We start from the raw sequence: 17,259 nt of genomic DNA, 5'->3' as shown, positions 1-17,259 counted from the left end.
GTTCCTCCTGGGTCGAGTCAGGCACAAGAGTTGCACCTGAGTGCTTATCTCTCGCTTTTTTTATACTGCACCACTGTAGTGAGGACACAGCATGTTAGTGCTGATTCAGCAGTTCAGTTACATGCGTAGATAAGGAGCAGGGCTGCACAAGTTGGCCAAAAAGTTATATTGCAAATACAACTTCAACTGGAATGATAAGCATTTATTCTCAAATGGAATAGCTGTTTTTTTATGAGTGTTCACACTTGGGTTCAGTCTTTCTGTAATCAGATCTGATCAAAGTAAAAAGTAAACTGTCTTTGCATTGATCTCGCATTGGTGTGCGTGATCGCAATATTACGTTCGCGATGGTCCCCCCCCCCTCGCCATGGGCCCCTGTTCCTCTGTTCCACTATTACCCCCTGTCCGACGCCCCTGATCGCTGATATGGCCATGCATCCGGGTAACTGACCAATTAATAGACCAATTTATAGCAGACGTCAGTTACATCCAAGCGGCAACCTCCCGCTCTCTCTATTGAAACCAACACGGAAGTGACTTAAACTGCAATTCATCGACTGGCCACAAGAGACTGGCTGCAAAAGAGAGTCAATCCCATTAACTTCCCATGTTAAAATGCCCAACTTTACAGCGGAAAAAAGTATGTTTACAAAAAGTGGTTTTGGTCTATATAGCTAGTTTTGCCCTTCATATCAACTGTGAGGGGGGTGAATTTTTTTATAACTCATCCGTTTAAGTTATATTAAGCCTTAAAGTTCGGCATAATTAAGGGTGTGGCCACTTGAGTGACAGGGGGATTGCCGCTGCTGTCACCACTGTAGCGCTAGGCGGGCGTGGTTTCAGCAACCAGCTCCACCCACGTCCCGCCTTTTTGCCCATTTTCGATTATCTGGGAGTGACGTGTGGTGACGCGATTCCAAGATGGCGACGGATGACTCCCGCCCACTATAGGCTTCAAAAACGCTCTTCAGAAACCTACAGAAACTCACGGACACTACGTCCATATTTTTTACAGTCTATGGTTACATCACTTGCAGCTGTGCCTACATAGTGGTTGCAGAAAAACACTGGTAACAAGGAGGTAAATGGTTAACATCCATGGATTAAGAGAAAAAATAAATATTTTTGTGCCTTTTGATGTCAAAATTGGAAGGCAAATCATTTTTATATAATAATGTCGTTAAAGACACCATTTGAAGCTAAACGCAGAAGTTTAAACGGACATATTGTGGATGAAAACTGCTGATTACTCTACTTTTATAGCATACATTTGATTTAAACAATAGTTCTACCAGAAAGACTCAGGAGAATGAATACTGTGACAATTATCCATTTATTAGCAACCCAGCAAGCAATAAAGTTCTTTGGCGTAGGCCCCGTCCGTAGCTCGCAATCTGAGGGTCCGGACTCTGCATATCCTGCCTGAAGATCAAGGCAGGGGCGCAGCCGACCCCCGTGAGGTATGGAAGGGACCATCCTGGTGGTGGTGGTGAGGAGGATGGAGGGAAGGATTCAATTTGGAGGAGGTGGGGAGGATGGTGGTGAATTGAAGCGTCAGCATCTGCGAACTCAAACATGAGTGAGTACCGATCTTTTATACCACAAGTGTTAGAACGTGATTGGATAGATAAAAAATTGAGTGACGTAACAATTAAGTCTTCCTGGCAGAACTTAATGCTAGAGCTTTCATTTCTACATAATATTCCCATACGCTGTTCATAGAGGACGTATTAGCCCTACAGTGACAGCATGAAATATTATTTAAACCTATTACTATTAACATTTTTACCTAACATTTATTTATTTAATCTCACAATTCTGACTTTTTTTTTCACTTAAATGCAAGTTTATATTTCCTAATTCGGACTTTATAACTTGATTTAACTGAAAAATAGTAAGTTTGTCAATTCTGAGGGGAAAAAGCCAGAAGAGCCGAGATGGAAAAAAAAGAGAATGACGAGTTGTTTTTTCTTATTAGAATTGTGAGATATAATCTCTGAATTGTGAGAATAAAGTCAGAATTTTGAAATATAAAATCAAATTTACATTTTTATTCTTTTATTCCAAGGCTCCATAGACTGCCACTTGAAAACCGTCATGTTCTGTCACCAGATAGGCTCCGCCCACAAAAACACCATTCCTGTTTCGGATCTGGAAGACCCACTATCTAACGTCAATTTCATTAAATAACAGTGCTTATCGCTGGTTGACAAGCTCTTGTAATATGCGGAGAACATTTTGAAAATGACATCTAATGAATATAATCTATAATCTTTTTAAATCTAACTATTTTGTACTGTCTCCAGGTAATTCTCTAGCTGTAAAGGCTATCTCTCCTGGGTTTTATGCAACCATGATGTGCGCACATCCCAAATATTTACAAACCTATAACTGCCCTGATAGCACAAGTACATCTCAGAGACGTCTATTTGACGTCTGCATTTACATCTGCAAGACATCTGTAATACGTAGTTTGCTCTGCAAGATGTCTGTTAAAGATCTCTTGATCTGGAAAGCATCTGCTGAGTACAAACGTCTGGCAGACATCTGTAAGATGTCAGTTTTACACACATTCTAAATCTAATAGACGTCTGTTTGACATCTGATAGGAAACATTTAATAGACGTATTGCAGATGAGCAAACTATGTCTTGCAGATGTAAATGCAGACGTCTCACAGATGTACGTGTGCTATCAGGGTAATATTTTAAAATTATAATAAAGCATAATTAGCATAATTCTAAGATTCAATTAAATACATATATGCAATGCATGTTCAATATATGGGCTTTAATTATTTACATGCGTAAGTTACGTAACGTTAAGTACGTGTGTTTCAGAGCGCTCTGTTTATTGTAAATGGTGCTCCACATGTACTGTTATCAATTACATGTGTGGAGCGTCTCAAACTTCATCTCTGCATATTGCTGAGTTTAGGTTTAATATAACGTTGGTCTGGGAATGCCATTTCAGATTTCCACATCAGATTTGAAAGGTAAATCGTTTATAATCCTACGCAAACACAAGAAAATACATCAATCTTTCTCAATACGCCAAGTGAACGGTTCATCACGATTTCAAAATAAAAGTTTTAACCACATGTTCAATAAATTACAGTGGCTGCAGCATTTTTGTCGTAAAAAGTGGCCAAATATTAAAAAAGTAAGTAGACATTTTGCTTTAATGTTGTTTAGTCAATATTAAACAAGGATTAGATGGCACAGTAAAGTTTAAAAACAAAAGTCAGGCCGTTGGCACCCTCTGCAGTCATTTGTTATAATGTGTAATGTATGTTAGCTATATAGTTTATAATACATTATTTTAACAGTTTGGTTCAATAAAACTGTATGATTACTTGCTTTTGATACTTCATTTAAATTATTTTTTCGAATTATTATTTCCTCATTGCTATTATATATGTATTTTCAGTCATTATAAAAGTTATTGTTCACTTAGGTCTATTTTTATTACAACAAAATTAATTATAATTACCTGATTACTCGATCAATCATCAGAATAATCGACAGATTACTTGATTACCTAAATAATCGCTAGTGGGGGCTGTCAAACGAGTAATTGCGATTAATCACACCCAAAATAAATGTTTACATACTATATGTGTTTTTACTGTGTAATAAATATACACAGTACACACACACATATTATGTAAATGTTTTTTGTTTTTTGTTGTTGATGCAATTAATCGCGATTAATTGTTTGACAGCCCTACCTAGTAGTAATAAAACACGTTAAAATACAAAAATAATCATTATAATAGTAATTTTATTTAATAACAGGATTACAAAACTTTCCCCCGCTTTAAGTCTGCTGAAATTCTGAAAACTTCTCTGCACAAAAAATTGAAAATCATGTAAATGCGAAAATAAAGCGAATCTGGCACTTTATTAATTGAGCAGTCCTCAAAGTAGCTATCACTGACCTGCTGTCTCCTCCTATAAACAAAAGTATTGCTATCGATTTTTAGGCTAAATTCTTTTTATATACCCTCCACGTAAAAACAAAACACAACAAAGGTGAATGAGTCAACATTTTTAATCGTTTTCATAGAATACTTTTTACATTTTCACAAGCTAAGAAGAAATGTGACAGATTGTGGAAGAGTCTTGTGTTTCATTTGTAAATTCTCTGGAGCAATAAGATGTAGATGTAGAGAAATATAGTTTTTTACAATGTGGGATTCTTACTGTCCTGCTCCCATCGAAAGCACATTCACAGCAACTTTATGTTGCAACCAAAGCCAAATCCAGCAGACCACCACCACAAAATGCCTGCGTAGAATCCATAACACACTGCATCCAAAAGCCTTTATTGCATTTCCATCACTCATGCTTGGTTTTTTAATGTTCGTATGTTTAAAGTTTCTGTACTGCTTACCAGCAGAAAAGACAACATTACAATAAATAAACTCATAATGCAAAAAGATACAAAAATAAGAGATTTTTTCTTTCTTTTTGGCTTACCATAAAACAATAACATAGTGTTATAGTAAATAAATGGCTGTTGTATATTTCCTTCAGTTGGGATATAGGACAGGACAGCAAATAATTGCAGATGCAAGTCTTAGTTTGTACTGTAATCTCTAAACAAAAATATATACTGCATATATAGTTACTGAGAAAAGCAATAAATCCTCATCCAATATGATAATACATTGTACAACCAGATCCCAATTCAAATATAGCAGGCTCTATAAACATAGCTCATGTAGAAGTATATATATGTTTGTGTATTTTTTATGTAGCACTTAAAATGTCCTGTAAATAACATGGAGTACAACAATACATTATTTTTGTTCAAAATGCCACATGAACCAAAGCAGCATGTCATAGACTCTTTTAACATGTACCGCTGAGGTGGTTAAACTGCACATGCCTCATACTGACATATATAAGACTTCTGGGTATTTTTTTTTTCTCTTTTGAAAGAATTCTCACCGATTTTAAATAACTGTGATGCAGGATCACCGCTACTGACTCTTTCAGTAACTTTTGTATAGACATACAGTACAAAAAACTGGCTACAGTATATAATACATATGTGACTAGTTTGCATGTTTCGTTTGGGCCAAAGTATGAAAATCCCTGTCAAAGCAACATCAGAAAGGCAATATACACTTGATAGATACGCGGATGCCGGTTGGTGAGTGGTGATGTGCAATTTACAGATACTTGTATATGCAGTTGTAACACAGAACCTTGACACATCGTCTGATTTCACAAGAATCAATGCTGCTGTCTGGCCTCAGTCCATGTTTTCCTTCATAAACTGTGACAGGAGTTATAAAACCCCAGTTCTATTGACATATCCATCCAGTCAACCCGTGACCTCATCCTCACGTACAAACAGCATTACGCATTCACACATGCAGCCACACGCAAACACACCATGACAAACAAGAGCAAAATTGTCAAATAGGCTCCTTCATGTATTTTCAGACAAGCTACTGTCCTGTTGGTCATCCAGAAACTCTTGATCAGTAAACTCCCCTCCAAACCCTCTAAACTTTCTATGACTAGATGTTTTGCAAATGTCTTTTGATATGTTTGACCTATAGATGGGCCAGTGATGCTATAGAAAAACTACAGAGAAGCACAATTAGTGAGACTCTAATAATGTTCACTAAAAAAAGACAATTTGTTGAAATAAACAGTGAGCACATCTCAAAACTTAAGTTTTAATAGTGTCTTGGTCTTACTTTTTCTGTGCCAGTGAGCAATGGATAGTGCACACATACGCACAGATAAGATTAATCTCTACTGCTTTGACAGGAGTCCTTATGATTTCTGGCCCTCGAAACACCAGCGTTTGCGTAGACGGCACAACATCACATGGGAATGCTGCAATGATTCCGAGGTTCTCTCGCATTTCTTTCACGTTTCATCTTCCGATGCGAAATCAGGAGGGAAGAGACAGAAACTCGAGTACACCAAGACCACTTTGCGTCGTTGCATCAACAACATCAACAAAAGCTCTTAAAAAACAGAACAGCAAGAGAGAGGACGGGAGGGACTAAGAGAGAGAAAGAGAGAGAGAGAGAGTACTGAGTACAACAGATTGACCAGGAACAGCGACTGACTTTGTACAAATTGTGACTGTCCGTGTTTTATGTTCTTAGGTGGCTACAACATCACTACGGTGAAGATGCAGTGCAAGGAGGTAGCCAGCAGGAGCAGCAGAGAGCTAAGGCCTGATAGAGGCGCCTGCCGAGGAGACGAATTCCTGGAGATGGTGTTGGAGGAGCTGGGGTCATCGATCTGTGGGTCCTTGGGGAAACACAACAGTGAACAGGCAAGAAAGAGGATGAGCATTTATTCTTACTAGCCAAAAGGTCAGAGAGTTCAGCTATTTGATTTTGCCGTATTTTTCCATTATTGATGTTTTAAGCATATGTGCTTGGCTTCCCAAGGCTTTAATATGATTTTTGTAATGCTAAAAACGTAAATTAAAAATGGAATTTACTGAATAACACTGAATGTTACAGAATTTGCTGAATAAATAAAAATTAGGTCAGTACACTTGACACATGTCTGTGAATATTAAAGGAGAAGTTCACTTCCAGAGCAAAAATTTACAGATAATTTACTCACCCCCTTGTCATTCAAGATGATCATGTCTTTCTTTTTTCAGTAGTAAAGAAATTATGTTTTTTGAGGAAAACATTTCAGGATTTCTCTCCATATAGTGGACTTCTATGGTGCCCCCGAGATTGAACTTCCAAAATACAGGTTAAATGCAGCTTCAAAGGGCTCTAAATGATCCCAGCCAAAGAAAGAAGGGTCAAAATTGTCCTACATCACTGTTTTACCTTTTTTGCAAAGGGCGTTTGATCTTCTTTGCATGTTCACTTAGTAAACTCTGGGTCGGTACTTCTGCAGCGATGCAGGACGATTTTAAAGAAAATAAAATGGGAGTTTTTCGACCTACCCTAACTTTCTTAAACCGGAAAACAGTTCAGGCAGAGCTAGACAAGATGAGCATTTGAGGTTAAAAAGTATATAAATGGTCAATTTTCTTAGAAAAATAACTGATCTTTTCGCTAGATAAGACCATTCTTCCTCAGCTGGGATCGTTTAGAGTCCTTTGGAGCTGCATTTAATCGGAATTTTGGAAGGTCAAACTCGCGGGCACCATAGAAGTCCACTTCTTTTTTCCTGAGTAAACAATGAGCGCCGCCATTACGAATTCTAACTTCAGATTGGATGCTCTTCTGTTCCGGTCTTAACAGGAACCCATTCAAATAGAAACCCAATTTTTTTAATGTAGCTAACATCGGCTTTGTGTCATCTACACACTCATTAAACTTTGAGGAGTAAGGCACTGGCAAATGAAGGTCATTGCGACATTGCAAAGTGATGGCGCTATGGAGCCATGTGCTTTTTAAAAACATTTTAATGGATGTAACATTAGATTATCAGCTTGGAATATATAATAATTTGACTAGAAACACTGGAGACCGGAAATGCAAAGTATCCTTCCAGTTAAGAGTCAGGCGTGTCTTCTGCGTTAGGAAAAACGTCCATACAAACAGAAACTTAAAGGTCTTTACAGCAACCCATCCAAATAAAATTTTGGTTAAACTTGACAGAAATATATTACTTAATGTAATGATAGTACTGCACTACTACTAATTATGATATTTTTATTAAAACATTATTTTTAAGTAATGTTTACAATTTTTTTTTACCATAATCTATGTACCAGCAAAATGTAAATATACAACACAGTATTTCTGAGAAAAAAAAGAATAAAATAATAAATTATAAAAAAAATCTGTTAATTAGAGGTGCTTTTGGTTATTAAAATTTAATAAAACCATTCAAATGGAATGCAAAAAAATGAATGGAAAACAGAATTTGTTCAAAATAAAACTGAACTTAAAAAAATATTTTTGTTAAAATTTTAATACATTGCTGTTAAATTGTGTATGTTTCATGATTTAAATTAATTTGGCATGCTTTTTAATTAATATTTCTTAATTTAACCATTAAAACAGCGTCTAGAAAAATGCAAACGGATATAAAAACCCGGAATCCAGAAAAATTTAAATGGGGATAGCGCCCTGCATTTAGTACACCATAATGTGTTTTTAAAAAAAATGTGTTTTTTAAAAGACTTTCACCTTGCAAACAATTGCTAATGTCCCTATAAAAGCAACCAAAAAAAAACAACTTCCAATTCATTCAAAAATAAAAATGCCATTCTGTCTGAGTTATACCTAACATGGGTTCAGATGTCTGAGAGATTAGAAAATCTCTGTGATTCAGCAGTGAAATTGTTCTCTGAAAAGAGGTCCTCAGTTTTAGGGCTGTTTGGACCTGCTGCTGCAACACTAAATGTCATTCTAGTATATAATGTTGCTTTTATTATGTACAATGACATTTAGTGAACTTTAAAAGGCAGAAGATAAGCACTGTTCACATTTTGCCATCGCCCAACGCAAAGATCATGTGCATACTGGGCGGTAGGGCTGGGCGATTTGGCCTAAAATCAAAATCTCGATTAATTGAACATTTTAACTCGATTACGATTAATGAACGATTATTTTATTTATTAATAAAATTATATTTAATTATATTTATATAATATTTATTTTTTTGCCCTCATAGTTCACTGACAAGTAGGGATGCACCGAAATGAAAATTCTTGGCCGAAACCGAAAACCGAAAAAGAGGAAACCAAGGCCGAAAACCGAAACCCCGAAAAAATTATGCCAATTATTAGTACCATTCCTTTTATGGCTATGACTGTGTACTAATCTTACTAGAATCAAGGCATTGCAATTGCATACATTAATATTAAAGTTTCAAAGAATAAATCAATTATATTAATTTAAACAATTATTATCAATCAAGTATTTTATTACTTGACACATACATATTTTTTACTGCCTTTGTTTAAATTGTTTAATCGTTTACATTTTTATAACATTATCTTCTGGATCCATCACATCATAGACTGTAAAAAAATTCACATTTACAAGTCTACGCGTTTCTCTTCCAGCAGGAGGCGCTGTCAGACTGGTATACAAAGCAGCGCAACAAATGACTTTGAAACGTGCAGCGCTCAGATTTATTCAATGGATAGCCTTTTGAAGTTTCATCATTTCTTGTCTTTCAGTCCCCACATTTAACACCTGAAATCATAATTAATACTTTCTTAACCCCTAATAACAGTGCAGTTTTCAATTAAAATTAAGAGCTTTATTTCAAGAACCGATTTTCTGAAACAAACCTTGCACAATATACGTTTCTTTTTATACGTTTCCCACCATCTTCAGGGCACAAGGAAAATATTAGGGGACTAAATTAATATCAGCATATGAAGTATAATCGTCTCTCATTGTCTCTGAGAGAATGCACGTCAGATGCTGAAAATCCGTTTTCACTTTCATTTTAACATTGCGCAGTTTTCACGTTGCTTGTGTGATATCCATTGGCTCACCTCCATGGTTTAAAACATAAATATTAATAAAAATACAGTATGAAAAGACATATCTTTAAAATATTGTGACGTAACACCAACGTCGTAAAGCTAATGTTTTTCACTCACTGAAAGCTACATCTTGTCTCGATCTCTGCTCTTATCACTGCACGCACGACTGCAGACACAACCCCTCTGGAAATTTCGGCAAAACAAGTTTTGCAAATCGCTATCCGTGGGTCTTTCCATACGTCCACACCGCAGACGTGTTGCTTCAGACAAGCACGTGCAGGCTGTGGTTTCTGTTTGTGTCAACATACTGTTTCGGCCGTGTTGTTTCGGTGATAAAAGTCTTTCGGCCGAAAACCTAAAATGCACTTTCAAAGTAGAAAATAAGCACTGTCTTCTAAACAAAATTACTCTTGTATATCGTGTAAATTTTTTAAGCTCTCCATGGACATGTCGGCGGAATAACGTAATGTAACGGAGCGGGGTCACGTGACTCCACACGCGGTACTGTTTTTAAAGGGAAAGTAATCGAAATAATCGACCTGGAAACATTTGATCGATTATAGGTTCTGAATGTCGATTTCGATTATTTTTCGATTAATCGCCCAGCCCTACTGGGCGGGAAGGACCCTCTAGTGCCAGGTCAAGGTTCAGCCGAAAGGGGTCAACGTGACATGAGATAATTACTGCTTTGTCTCTCTTTTCCATCATTGATGCATGCTTTCAATAGCACTTGACATATATCAGAGATATGTCTGGTTTTGGATGTGCTGTCATTTTTTTTTCTAACTTGAAAGAAGTATGTTTGAAGGATACTTACCACACATAACACATCTATTGTGTTGTTTGTCTTCAGCTTCTGAGCCTAGAAAAGAAAAAGAAAGCTCTGTTAAATCAATTGGATATAAATAATAACATCTTTGACCAAGAAAACCCTTACCAAACAATATTTTACAACAATGCTGCAGGATGATCCTCACCGCATGATAAATGGCAAACGATCTGACTGCTGTTTATAGCTGCAATTTTATAGCCGTAAATTGCATTGTATTAGTAATGTGCTTTATAATGATATTGACAAGTGTGAAATCTATTGTGATTCTCTCTTTAGATAGTGTCAATATAACTATAGAGAATTTAATGTTTGCGCAAGCTATTAATATTAATCATATTAATCATAGCAGGTATTTCTCACAATCAATGCTCATATATTAGTATTTCGAATGTAATCTTCAGATGCTTACAGTTTAGTTCGGATTTCACTTCCTTATGTGTGTGTACTTGTTGTATAGGTATGTGTGTCTAAGAAAGTGAGAAGCGGTGGTGATATAGGAGACCTGGTGATATAGGAGACAGTATAATGAATGGATTCCTGCATGTTGGCGGAAACTAGCCGACTTGAATCTAAGCCAGAGCTCAGCATGATAAAGCAATGCCTTGGCCAGCATTAAACATTATAAACAACCGCATCTATGGAGCAGCAAAAAGAGGATTTGAGGTTTAATATCAATGATTAATTTCTCCCAGAGTGGTCCTAGTGCCGTTAAAACTATTTCAAAATTGAAGAAATAAACCAACAAATGTGTAATGTTCAGGCGAAAAAAAAAATAAAGTTGGATAATTGTTCTCTGTACACATCAAGTGCTGTTTTAATTACATTGAAGCAAAAATGCTCTCCAAAGTGCAAGATATGCCACTTTAATAGTGCAAAAAAGAAAAACTCATGGAATTGGCCCTTAATCTCACTGAATCACTTGACAGCATACTAAGCAGAGAGTTTCTCACTTTTATTATATATTTAGAACATGAGTTCACACTGAACCCAGAGATTTCTCCCGTACGGCTAAGGCATAGCGTTCAATAATTTAGCAAATATGCCCAATACTTGCATTCTGACATGCGTTTACACAAGATGGGGTATTACCATATGTCTCTTTGTTTTGGGGGCTGTAATGCACATCTGGCTCTGTCATTTTACTCAATGAAAACCTGCAAAGGCAAAAAGCCTTTCTACAACATAGCCAAACAGTATGGCTGGCTGTAAACATCTCGGTTCTAAACAAGAGTGAGAGAAAAGCAAGAGGCTACATTATTAACACGGTGTTCGTATGCAGAAGTCGTCTTGCTAGTTTTCCTGGAGGTCAGCTGCTTGTGCTGCGATCATTTGTAACCGATGAAGAAAGACTGACAGACATATCCCTTGAGTCCACACTCCACGTCTCTGTTCTTCTCCTCATTTTAACACTGACAGCTGCTCCCCCTCAGAGGACTACGTTTAGCAGTGAGGCTAATACAAAAACATGTAAACTCATTAACTTCACTCTCAAACCACTTTCTCCTGATGCTGCGCTGCTCTCTGTTGGAGTGTATGGGTGTGGATGTATGTGTGTGTGCGTGCCCTAATGTCTGTGATTATATATTAGCCTTGTTTCTAATTAAAAGATGTGCTGTATATGGCCAACTCTAACAGTAAATAGCATGTAGGGGTGTGTGGAGCTTGTTGTCAGATTGAGAAGTTGCCACAAGGGCTGTATCTCAGTATATTTACATTTACGCATTTGGCAGACACTTATATCCAAAGTGAATTGCATTGCATTCAAGGTAAGCATTTTATCAGTTCAAGAATTTCTTGAGAATAAAATCCATGACCTTGGCATAGCATCACCATGCTCTACTGTTTGAGCTACAGGAAAGCTGTACTTATAAGGTGTTCAGTCAAAAGTCTGATTACACAAATAAGTTAATTTAGGCCTGAGAGCAGAGGCCTCAGCTGACGGAGTTTTGGTCCACTTTCACCTTTGGCTTTCTAAGTTGGGGTTTAAAAGATACTTAAAGGATTAGTTCACTTCCAAAATGAACATTTCCTGATAATTTACTCACAAACAATCCAAAATGTTCATGTCTTTCTTTCTTCAGTCGAAAAGAAATTCATGTTTTTGAGGGAAACATGGATTTTTCTCCATATAGATGACTTCAATGGTGGCTAATGGGATGATGGTCCAAATTGCAGTTTCAGTGCAGCTTCAAAGGGCTCTACACAATCCTAGCCTAGGAATAAGTGTCTTATCTAGCAAAACTATTGGTCATTTTTTAAGAAAAATGCAAATTAATTTCATTTTTAACCACAAATGCTTATCTTGCACTAGCTTGACCTCACACATTACGTAATCGTGTGACACAGGTGGAGGTTTCGACCCAGTGTTTACCGATGCGAACGTGCAAAGAAAGTCAAAAACGTTTTACAAAAAAGGTAAAACGAAGTTGAAGGAGAAAAATAGATTTTTTTGGCCTGCCCTACCTGAACTGAAGTACACAGACGAAGAATTAACTGCATGTGACTTTTCCAACATGATCATGTAAGCTAGTGCAAAATGAGCATTTGTGCTTAAAAAGTATATAAATATATTGGCTCCCATTGAAGTACACTATATGGAGAAAATACCTGGAATGTTGTCCTCCAAAAAAAAAAAAAAAAAATTACACTGAAGAAAGATATGAATATCTTGGATGACAAAAGGGTAAGTAAATTATCAGAATTTTTTCATTCTGGAAGTGAACTTCTCCTTTAATATTTAGTAATTGCAAATTTGTCTGCACTGGAACTATCGGATGAGAACAAAACTTAAAGGTTGTATCAGCGATTTCTAGCCTAAAACATAAAGTGTCGATTTCAGCTGACCTTTCATCACGATCCGCTCGCTGCCTGCCCCATAAATTGTCTGTGAAAAAACCGCGTCTCTCTGGTCAGCCTAGGGTCCGAGATATGCCAAAAAAAACAATCGGCGCTATCAACACACCACAGATAACCAAACAGTGTTCCAACCAATCAGCGTCAGGGGTTTGGTGTTGTGGACTTTCCTACTGGTGCAGGGATGTGAGGGAGGCGGAGCGAAAGTCCACAACACCAAATCCCTGACGCTGATTGGTTGGAACACTGTTTGTTTTTGTGTGGAAAGGTTGGTAGTACCGATTGTTTTTTTGGCATATCTCGGACCCTAGGCTGACCAGAGAGACGCGTTTTTTTCACAGACAATTTATGGGGCAGGCAGCGAGCGGATCCTGAAGAAAGGTAAGCTGAAATTGACACTTATGTTTTAGGCTAGAAATCGCTGATACAACCTTTAAACCGAATTGAGCTGGATAATGACACAATTGTCTCCTGTAGAGCTGCTTTACAGCTAAACTGACTTTTTTTCATAGTTGATGCATTTTGTAACATCGACACTAGTTAAACTGGATTGAATCAACACTAAACTGACCTGAGCTGAATAACCACTTTGGTAACACTTTCTATGAAGCCCGTATTTATAATACATTATAAGGGTATTCTTAAGGCATTATAATGAATGCATAATGCATTATAAAAAACCTTATAATATGTTATATCATCTCATGAGTATTCATAAGAACAGTTTTAATGTATTATAATTTGTACTTTTTTGTGGTTATAGCTTTTAAGAGAATGATTACCTCCTCATAGTTATAACATATTATAAGTCTCATATCTTGCCATGTTTCTCATGTCACTTTACTTAAAGCATACAAAGACCACTTATAAGTAATTATAATAATATTTCCGAAAGAACCCTAAGATCAGGTATCAGTTTAGATAAATGTGTAATATGAACAGTTTGATGATTTTGATGGTACCCTTCAGACAGCTTTTGATAAGTAACTCTGCAACTGCATGTCAGCTAGCAGTAATTATTATTATGCTGAATATATGCTAACACTAAATTTCGATGTTTCCCCAAAAGACAAACTATTATGTTATATTATAAGTAACTTTGCAAGTACATGAACATTCTACCTAGCCCAACCATAACCTAAGCCTACTAATACTCTAAGGAGTGTTAGTTGGCATGTAGTTAGAAAGTTTAAGCTTATAGTCAATAGACTTAGGGGACCATCAAAATAAAACGTAATATAATGTAAAAAATAAATGTAATATGATATAGTCCATTATAAATTAAGAAGATTTAATATGCCGTTCATTGTGTCTTATAAACAATCATAATCTTAAAAGTTATAACTTCAAATACTCAAGTATTATAATGTATTATAATTGTTGTTATGATTATTCATGAGATGGTATGACATATTATAAGGTTTCTTATAATGCATTATGCATTTATTATAATGCCTTAGAAATACCGTTATAATGTGTTATAAATAGGGGCTTCATAGAAAGTGTTACCACCACTTTATTGTCTTCTGCAGAGCTGCTTATAGCTGAATTGATCTTGTTTCATAATTGATAAACTATATTGAACTGAAACATTGAGCTGAATAAGAATATTATTGTCTCTTTTTAGAGCTGCTTTGCAACAGAATTTGAATTTGTGTCATTTTTGAAGAAGTTCCTTTGAAATAATCTATATTGTAATAAAGCGCTATAGAATTAAAGAGTTCAAAACCCTCCTAAATGAGGACAACCACTGTGATCATTATGTAGATTGTAAACATCATGAAATTTCTATTACAGTTGTTAAAGATAAAAGTCAACCATTAATGGTATTCATTTATTTATTAACTGTTAATTTGAGAATTTTTAAAAATGTTTTAAATGTTAATTTAGCCTAAATAGTTAAATCACACCTGAATTAAAATTTTCTGATAATTTACCCACCCCCATGTGTGACCTCATGCGTGACCTTTCCAATGTGATTACATAATGTGTAAAGTCAAGCATTTGTGGTTAAAAATACACATTTTTATTTATTTATTTTTTTTAGAAAATGACAGATCATTTCGCTAGATAAGACCATTATTCCTAGGCTATGATCGTGTAGAGCCCTTTGAAGCTGTATTGAAACTGCAGAAACTGAAACTGGACCTTCAACCTGCTAATTGTCCTTAAAGTTCACTATAAGGAGAAAAATCATGGAATCTTTTCCTCAAAATCCTTTTCCTTTCGACTAAGGAAAGAAAGACTTGAACATCGTGGATGACATAGGGGTAAGTAAATTATGAGGAAATTTTAATTTTGGAGTTAACTAATCTTTTAAATATTCAAGCAACTGAAATTTCTGTCTCCCGTTTCCCATTCAAAATCCGATATGCTTTATTAATGCCAAATGATCTTTGTGACAACTTACCCCATATAGTCTGACAACTTGACTTAAAAGATCACTGACAACTGTACTGTATTATTTTCCCTAAGCCAGACCAAGGTTTGTGCCTTTACAGAAGTAGACTTTCGAAAATAAACTTACCCTTGAGAAATATTCAGTGAAATTAAAAATTTGACAACTCACCTTGGTGTCCCATATAATATAGTATAGTTCTCCTATGTAAATTAGGCAAACGTGACTGAACTATTCCCTTCCTAAAACATTTCAAGATCACCAGAAGTATGTATTACCCCCTATCACATGGGGCTCACAAACACATAGTCTGTTTTAAAACCCTGCATTCCCTGAGGCACATACACATACACCAAACCCTCAATACATAAATGAAACTTGAAGATCTATGTCTGCAATAGTTCCACTGACCTGGAGGCTACTGCAGAACTGGTAGAGGGAGTTATCAGACGGGTTGAGATGGTTGATGTGTGTCGCCGGATCTATGGCATTGGGTGATCTGTCCCGATCCCTGTTCCTCTGGGATGGTGTTGTCATAGAGGTTGTTGTTTGCACTGGGGGCATCGGCTGCCACACGCTCACGTCTGTCCCATTTCCAAATGCCTGGATTGCATTACCTATATACAAAGAGCAAAAGATGGCTTCTAATACTACTGGTTTCTACTGCTGTCAAAGTCTCAAATTGACAGTCTGGGAGATGTTTATTATAACATAAGAGTATAGAGAGATGTATACTGTAACTGTAAATCGTAATTTGACTGAGAGCATGCTTTAATTACAGATGATTTCTCTATTTTTCTGAATAGAGGAGGTCAAACCTACAATCTACAGTTACATTATGACCATCAGCATAATCTCTCTTATTCTGAGATTTATAATCATCAATTTAACAGAAAGACCAGCAGTGTGTACCGTACTCTATGACCGAGTGATTGCAAGGGCAGTTATCACTAACTTATTAAACCTGACCTCTCAACATAGTCAATAGATAATGTGCTGTTTGTTTTGATCGCCTGTGTGATAGACTGGAAATGATGTGTATTTGCTTCTGAAAGACTGGAAATGACTTGTATTTGCCCAAACTTTCAGTCAAGCCCTCCCACAACCCAGCCTTTCTTAGAAGTAGGATCTACTGTCTCATTATATGGGCCTCTGACAGGCTCTTGCTCTCTCTGCCATCTCCACTAAAACAATACAGACAGCAAACTATTAAGCACATATAGTCTGTGTCTGTGAAATCTCAGTTTTTAAGAAAGTTTGATACAGTATGTGTAGTTGTTTTACACTGTGAAGCTGTTTTTATCAGAAACGTCCGCCCTCTCTCATAGTGCTTAGTTCTGTCTGTCGCTACGCTCCGTCTTAATGCTTATTTTTCATCTCCTTCTCTAATTTTATCATACTCACATGTAAATAGTTTGAACAGACACATGATGAATGTGTTGTTTGCTATTTTTAGACACTTTCTCTCCATCTCTCTAGGAAATACTGGAAAAGACCCGCAGGCTCTGAGCGCTTTGATCGTTGTTTTGAGTCTATGAGGCCTGACACATTTTCTTCAGCAGATGAATCGTGTAGTTTCCTCTCATGTGCATGTCTCTCAATGAGTCATGTTCTCTGAATCCACTCTACACTCCACCAGCTGATGTCTGGAGACCTTCGTATCCACAAGGTTTTACGTTTCAAAGAAAGGAAAATGTACTACAATAGCAGGCTACTGTTTGCTG

The 17,259-nt window shown here is 36.5% G+C and overlaps 1 protein-coding gene across 2 annotated transcripts in view; it reads right to left on the bottom strand.

Annotated features, from left to right (window-relative positions):
- Positions 1-4,036: 4,036 nt before the first annotated feature.
- The window catches only part of gfra1a (gdnf family receptor alpha 1a), a 117,990-nt gene continuing 104,767 nt past the window's right edge, over positions 4,037-17,259 (bottom strand). For both annotated transcript variants that reach the window (XM_073834064.1, XM_073834065.1), the window contains 3 exons: positions 15,947-16,152; positions 10,270-10,314; positions 4,037-6,283 (listed from right to left, as the gene is read on the bottom strand). In XM_073834064.1, the coding sequence (XP_073690165.1) occupies positions 6,140-6,283; positions 10,270-10,314; positions 15,947-16,152 (395 nt within the window). In that variant the 3' untranslated portion in view covers positions 4,037-6,139. The remainder of the gene's footprint in view (positions 6,284-10,269; positions 10,315-15,946; positions 16,153-17,259) is intronic.

This window comes from Garra rufa, chromosome 2 (genome assembly GCF_049309525.1).
Source record: "Garra rufa chromosome 2, GarRuf1.0, whole genome shotgun sequence".
NCBI lineage: Eukaryota > Metazoa > Chordata > Actinopteri > Cypriniformes > Cyprinidae > Garra > Garra rufa.
This window is presented reverse-complemented; position numbering and strand designations above follow the sequence as displayed.